The 7,719-nt window shown below is 40.9% G+C and overlaps 1 protein-coding gene across 5 annotated transcripts in view; it reads right to left on the bottom strand.

The window, feature by feature from the left end:
• Window positions 1-315: 315 nt before the first annotated feature.
• SENP7 (SUMO specific peptidase 7) overlaps window positions 316-7,719 on the bottom strand; it is a 123,936-nt gene continuing 116,532 nt past the window's right edge. For 3 of the 5 annotated variants that reach the window (XM_056556183.1, XM_056556184.1, XM_056556182.1), the window contains exons 21-22: window positions 3,929-4,079; window positions 317-3,152 (exon numbers count right to left, since the gene is read on the bottom strand). In XM_056556183.1, the coding sequence (XP_056412158.1) occupies window positions 3,021-3,152; window positions 3,929-4,079 (283 nt within the window). In that variant the 3' untranslated portion in view covers window positions 317-3,020. Of the gene's footprint in view, window positions 3,153-3,928; window positions 4,080-7,719 lie in introns of all 5 variants that reach the window. The other 2 variants (XM_056556185.1, XM_056556181.1) reach the window with 2 other exon arrangements.

Here is a 7,719-nt window from a genome sequence, read left to right as displayed (position 1 = left end):
AGCATACACCCATGGTCTGTGTCCCCCAATGGAGCCGATAGAGAAATGGGACTTACGAAGGGTGTCCAAGAGGTTGAATCCCCACTGATCACAAGTATCAGGCCAGGACTTGTGGTCATAATACAGATGCATATATGCAGCCGTAATATGCCATGTGAAGCTGGCCTTTTTCCTTTTTGGCTGTTTTCCTGTCATCATTGTGCTTTTGCTATATGTGCTGCAAATGCTCAGTGTATATGGTAAATATCTCCATAGATTCTCAGTGCCCAAAGGAGACCAAAAAAGTGTAATTTTTCAGGTGATTTACATTAGTGTTTTAACTTAAAGTGCTCCTGTCAGATCCCCCAAAAAATTTATGTTACTCAGCACCTAATCCTGACCATGTACATCTAATTTTTATGCCTCTATAACCTACATTATGAAAACACCCCTTTTCATTAACTCACAGTGTTAGAAATCCTTTAGGGGAAAGTGGGCGTGTATCTCCATTGTGGTGGTGGGGGGTGATTGGTGTGTCTGCTCATGCAGCCTTGTCCAGGAGTCATCTCTTTTCCATGACTAATGGACAAACCTGATGCTGTCTCCATACCCAGTAGGTATGGGGACCCCTAGAGGTGAGATTTTCAGGAGCCATTTTCTTTACAACATTTTCAAAAACCTTTTAACAACCATATTACAAAAGGGTCTTTAATTCTCATCAGCAACAACATATAAAAGTTTTTTGGTTTGACAGTGCCCATTTTATCTATTTATCTGTGCCAATGCATAAAGCATTATACAGTAAAAAACAAAAACATATGTAGAGAAATTCTCCTATGATGTATACCTAAACCATTTTAGTGAGATGCAGTGTGAAAAGCCCTTTACATGACAGGGTATTATCACAAAGAGTGATATTAGAAGTTGTGCATGTAATCACCCTGGCACACATCTGTTAGGGTGACATGAGGTTCAAAGGTAGAACTACATTTATTTAGAATGTATAATTTATTTTATAAGTTATTACCTTAATACCTATAAATTCAATTCAACAAATAAAACAGATCACTACATAAAATACATTTTTAGAACAATAAAATGCAAGAAAAAAAAAAAAAGGTTGACTAAATGGATATCTCAGCCACAAATATTTATCTTATTTAATGAGTAGGGGATGTTAGATCTCTAGGGGTCTAAACACTCACTAGCAGCAAGTCTAAATAGAGTGGAAGTCAAAAGGGTGGCCTGGCATTGCATTAAATATTTATAGCAGTGATGGAAACAAATAAAAGTATATGGTTAGAATACTCCTTTAGGCATAAAAAAACACCAAAGAGGTGGGTGAGAGTGCATGTATACCCCACCCTACACCAACCATACTCACACAGGGGATCAAGACATGGTGGAATGGGCTAATATGTGGGTAACCTTTGGAGGGAGGCTGGTATTCACCTCCCTTGCCGTGAACCCCCCCGAGTGACCCAATTCTGCAGGTGATTGACTAAGTGGGCATTTCCTGCATGTCAGAAGGAGAACAAAAAGCTCAGAGCAATTGGTATGGCACCAGTGTGAGGTTGGCGGGTAGGAGAGTACATTTATTTTTGTGTGTCTGCAAACTCTGAGCACTTTCCTATATAAAAATATTTTTGGCAACCCCTTTAAGTAAATAAAACTCCACACACCAGGCAGATAGAGGTGCCCTTGATCTTCATGGATCATGCATAAAGCAACACATTTCTGCTCTCTGGACCTCTGTGGTTATTATTTAAATAAAGGAATATTGAGCTTAGTAATTTGAGATAGAGCTTAACCTTACACCTTGGTAGAGGTTATGATTAGCTAGTATCTAGGGTTAGTTCTCTCTTAAAAAGTATGTTTACACATACATAATCTGCTGCATGTTCTGCGGCAGACCCATTAAAGTCAATTGATAGTAGCATAATCTGCTTCAGACAAGTGTTTGTTTCCATATTACGGCTTCATGGTAAAGTCTGATCGTGGATCAAATGACCCGAAGTGAAAGCATCATAGATCCCTTTATTGATGGTTTCATATAGTGTAACAATATCAATCAGGGGTTAAAGGCACCCTCATAGGCATTGCTTTAGATTTGCAAACTTTGCGCTTTTCCATATATGCAGAGTAGCAAGTGTTCACAAGACGGGGGCTAACTGCCTCAAGGCTATAGGCCCGTTTGCTTAATTTTATATATGAAAAAAATTAAAAATAAAGCAATTTTCAATTAGATAATCCTAATTTGGATACAGTGCTCCAGCCCACCCTGGCTCCTCTGTTTACTTACCCTGATCATGTGCTCTCCCTGCTCTCCTGAGGATGTTCTAAACCCAATGAAGTCATTAACTGAGACTAACATATATTAGGAATGCAATTAGCAGGGCAGGGACCACACATCTTCAGGGTAAGTAAGCAAAGGGACGGAGTAGAAAAGAGCACTAGCGCTAGACCGGGTAAGGTTATTATAGTCTATTTTGTTATTTTATTCATACAGCAGCCTATACTTTGTTTGGATTAAATTAGAAAGACCCTTTAAATGGGCACTGTCATGTTGTACATATAAAAAGTTTCGACTGGTCGGGTCGGAGTATTCAGACCCCGACCGATCAGGTGAAAAAGCCTGCTTAGTGCATTCACTTGACCAGGACAGAATCATAAAGTAAGTCTATGGGATGGTTCTGGTCTCACAGACAGTGCGAGGACAGTAGTGGTTCTTCTGCTGCTCATTCTAATCATTGGTTGAGGTCTGAAGACGCAGACCTCAACAAAAGCTGTTACTATTCACTGGTGCGCTTTAAATAAACCCATGTACAAAACAAATAAAATAAACTTAGTCACATATTTCAATGCAAAGAATGCGTAACAACAAATGTTTATATAAGGTTTATATTACAATTTCTTTTTATTCCTATAAAGATATTTCCAAATATAAATAATTACAAAGACATTTTGTATCTTCTGTTCAGCCTTTACAGAAAGCAAAAATCCTATTGCTGTACCATGAGGGGTAGGCAGTGGCTTTCTCTTTAGCTCTTCTTAGATTGCTGCACATGTAGCCGTAGAATCAAGTCTCTAATCTCATCCCTTTTATTCTTAACTACAATTGCAGGAAACCAGTTCTCTAAACGCATTGGAGGATCAAAGCTTTCAATAGGTTTCTGTAGGATAAGGAAAATAACATAAGTAATTAATTAAATATTTGTCAGGAATATTTGTAAATAATATTAATAGGATGTTGAATATGTTTGTGTTAAAGACAGCAGCTTTCAGAGAACAGGGCCCTCTTCATCAACCCTGATAAAGAAGCCTGATGCACTGAAAGCTTGCAAATATATATTTTCATAAGACATAATATGTGCCTTCACTTGCTGCCCCAGAAATCCTTTTATTTGGACTTTGTAAATCTATGGTCCAAGAGGGCGTTATATAGTGGCCAGACAGAAACATGTAGCCCATGGAAGTGAAAGTAAGGGTCCCAGGGAGACTACAAATTCATATGATGTTGACAATATTCTGTAACCTCTTCCTGCCTCAATTATACATAATGAGGGGAACTTATCAAGCAATGTAGACCGCTTTTTTCGTCAAAATTTGTCGCAACATTTCATTTAGACTGTTTTATTTTTATAACCATGAAGTGATCTGATTTAGACCACGTTGTGCAGTGGTCACTAATTTATAATGTGCAGGGCAATTCAACCCTGCCCTATATCACTCCATGCGACAATTGTATTAAAGTCAGTGCGACTTTTAATGCAATTTTTTAATACAATTGTATTGTATTGATAAAATAGCGCACGAATGCCACTTCCCCAGCAACTTTTTTTTATTTTAAGTGAACAAAAACAAAGTTCACTTTTGATAAATTCCCCTCAATGATTCTATATTCAAGTAGTTTTACAGACAGATTATTATGTCTATATACTGTACACACCTGAGCAAAGCTTTCCATGTACTGCAAGACGTACAAACCACAGTCTGTGCTGTTATTCTGTTTCGGAACTTTGGGATACAAGTCTCTCATGCTGGACCTGCTAAATTCCCTTGGAGTTTTGCGTTTGATATCCCACTCAACCTTCAAATAGCTACAACAAATAGGAGAATAATGTTATTTGAAAAAATGCTGTCCCATTTACATTAAATGTAATCAAAGTATTCAATATCCATGTCAATCCGATTTAATAAATCATGAACACTGAGATGGCTTTGGCTTTATGATGGTTTTGTAGCTCATTTAAATGAAATCAATTTAATCTAACAGTGATGTCTCAGAATGTATTTTACACAGACACAGACTAGCAAAACAATAGAGCATGTACTGCAGAGACATAATGATAAAGCTGAAGACAGTAAGATATAAAAACAAACTGGATAAAAAAGGTCATGAATAGCAAGAAACCTTTGTAGATTACACCAAATCATTTATTGTGTCACCTTCTTATGTTAAATAGAACCTTCTTAATCTTTTCATAAGCTTCACTTTTATCATTCTATAGAAATGTTTTCACTTGAGCATGCTTCATACTTTAGATTTCTTATACACACTATATTTTATTATAGGCAGACTTTTTTAGTGCTTTACTTTCACTGAGCTTTTAATATTTTTTGGTACAATAAAAGCAGTTTTACATACCGTATATACTCGAGTATAAGCAGAGTTTTTCAGCACGATTTTTCGTGCTGAAAACACCCTCCTCGGCTTATACATGAGTGAACTCTCCGCCCTCAGTGGTCTTCAACCTGCGGACCTCCAGAGGTTTCAAAACTACAACTCCCAGCAAGCCCGGGCAGCCATTGGCTGTCCGGGCTTGCTGGGAGTTGTAGTTTTGAAACCTCTGGAGGTCCACAGGTTGAAGACCACTGCGGCCTTCGACATCATCCAGCCCCCTCTCATCCCCTTTAGTTCTGTACTCACCTCCGCTCGGCGCTGGTCCGGTGGGGAGGTCGTTCGGTGGGATAGTGGTTCCGGGCTGCCATCTTCACCGGGCCTGGCCCCGGAATAGTCACGTTGCCTTGATGACGACGCAGAGGTACGTTCATTACCAACGTCCCTCTGCGTCATCGTCAAGGCAACGCCTCTATTCCGGACCCGAAGCGCAGAGAAGAGGCCCCCCGGTGAAGATGGCAGCCCGGAACCACTATCCCACCGGACGACCTCCCCACCGGACAGTCCTGCAGCACCGGACCAGCACCGAGCGGAGGGGAGTACAGAACTAAAGGCGGTGAGAGGGGGCTGGATGATGTCGAAGGCCGCAGTGGTCTTCAACCTGCGGACCTCCAGAGGTTTCAAAACTACAACTCCCAGCAAGCCCGGACAGCCGATGGCTGCCCGGGCTTGCTGGGAGTTGTAGTTTTGAAACATCTGGAGGTCCGCAGCTTGAAGAACACTGTATCAGACATTGACAAGCGGTGATGATGATGACATGTGGTGATGAGGACAAGGGGATGATGAAGGGGGGGGGTGGGATTATGACAAGGGGATGATGACAAGAGGATGATGACAAGGGGATGATGAAGGGGGGTGGAGATGATGACAAGGGGATGATGAAGGCGGGGGTGTGGGATGATGACAAGGGGATGATGAAGGGGGGTGGGGATGATGACAAGGGGATAATGACAAGGGGATGATGACAAGGGGATGATGAAGGGGGGTGTGGGATGATGACAAGGGGATGATGAAGGGGTGTGTGGGATGATGACAGGCGGTGATGATGAAGGGGGGATGATGACAGGCGGTGATGATGAAGGGGGGATGATGACAGGGTAATGATGATGAGAGTGTTAATGACGGGGGTCTGGATGATGACAGGGGGGGAAGATGAAGGGGGTGATAATGATGAGGGTGTTAATGACGGGGTCTGGATGATGACAGGGGGGATGATGTATTTCCCACCCTAGGCTTATACTCGAGTCAATAACTTTTCCTGGGATTTTGGGGTGAAATTAGGGGCCTCGGTTTATATTTTCGGGTCGGCTTATACTCGAGTATATACGGTATGTGAACTATATTATTCATTATTAACCAGCATGCAAAATGGATAACAGTAATTACACATGTACATGCTCACAAAGCATTACCCAGAAGGTTCAGCAATATAATCTACTTTAGCACTGAGGCTGTCAGTCAGCATAACATCAGTATAATGGACCAGACCATGGTAAGGTCCCAGGTGTAATTTAATTATATATAAAAAAAAATAATAATAATAAAAGATACATTTAAAGCAATTACATTTTTTGTTAGTAGTAGGGATGTCCCGACACCATGTTTTTGAGACCAAGTATGAGTACCGATACTTTTTTTTTTTTAAGTACTTGCTGATACCAATTATCAATACTTTTTTCAATGTCACATGACAGGGTTTTTTTATTTCAATTTTTTATTTAAAGGAAATAAAGGGGGTATGAAGAAAGGGCTTTTTTTTTACATATATATGTATTTCTTTTTTTTTACTTTTTAAAAAGGGGGGGGGGTGATTCAAATTTTTATCAGGGAAGGGGTTAATTCACATGTATAATTATTATTTATTACACATTTTGTTCACAATTTTTTTGTCAATAGGGGACTATAACCGGTACATACAATCTGTGGACTGCATACATTGCATAGCATTGGTCAGTGTTATCTGTGCTCCTTTACTACTGCTTGCCATGGCTGGGTGTAGTAAAGAAGTGACGAATGGATGGCACGGAGCACGGTAAGGGACCTCCGGCCATCCTTTCAGTTGATCGGGACACCGCGATTTCACAGCGGTGATTCCGATCAGAATTCCTGAGCTAACCGGCAGTTAACTTCAGGACTTTTAGACGCCGCAATCAACTTTGATTGCGGTGTCTAAAAGGTTAATGCGGGTCTGGGCTATGACGCACACTCAGCTGCTGAGCGCGCTGCATAGCTCGGGAGTGGCTGCAGGGGCACAGGGGAGTTGATCCATGCGGAGAGTGCAGGTGGCTTACCACACCTCTATGATACCTGCAGGCGGAAGTTCCGCTGACAGGTATCGGGGACATTTGCAAGTACAAGTATCAGTATCGGGACACTGGATGGACGATTAGCATGTATTATATACTAAGGCTCCTTTCACACTATACTGTTGCTCCATTTTAAAGACCTGTTGCAATGTCCTATTTAGAAAACCCTGAAAAACATCTGATAAAAAATCCCATTCAAGTCTGTGGGATTTTTTGATTATCCATTCTTACTCATTATAACCCGTTATGACTAACGGATGTTATTTGTGACATCACAAATAACGTCCGTTAGTCATAACAGGCTATAACGTGTGAGAACGGATAATCAAAAAATCCCATAGACTTGAATGGTATTTTTTAATGGACGTTTTTAAGGGTTTTCTAAACGGGACATTGCAACGGGTCTTTAAAACGGAGCAACAGTATAGTGTGAAAGGAGCCTAAGAAGAATTTGATATGAGCCAACAGTCTTATGTATATGTTCCCAGGATTTTCCTATGGACCTTAATGGCATGGTACTTATTGTCCCACTGTCCCCAGTTTCTCCCCTTGCATTGAGCTATGGGATAGACTGAGATACCTGAGTGTTGTGCTGACACGGGAGAGACAGGGCCCCGTTCCAGAGATGGCATGTGGTCCCAGAGGTCTGACCTCCAGTGATCAAAAACTTAACCACTAAATGCAGATAGGGGATACATTTTAAAGTAGTGGAGTATCCCTTTAAGGACATGGCTACACAGAAACTTGTGTCTG

This window comes from Hyla sarda, chromosome 2 (genome assembly GCF_029499605.1).
Source record: "Hyla sarda isolate aHylSar1 chromosome 2, aHylSar1.hap1, whole genome shotgun sequence".
NCBI lineage: Eukaryota > Metazoa > Chordata > Amphibia > Anura > Hylidae > Hyla > Hyla sarda.
Note: the sequence above shows the minus strand (reverse complement) of the source record. Positions and strands in the feature narration are given on the sequence as shown.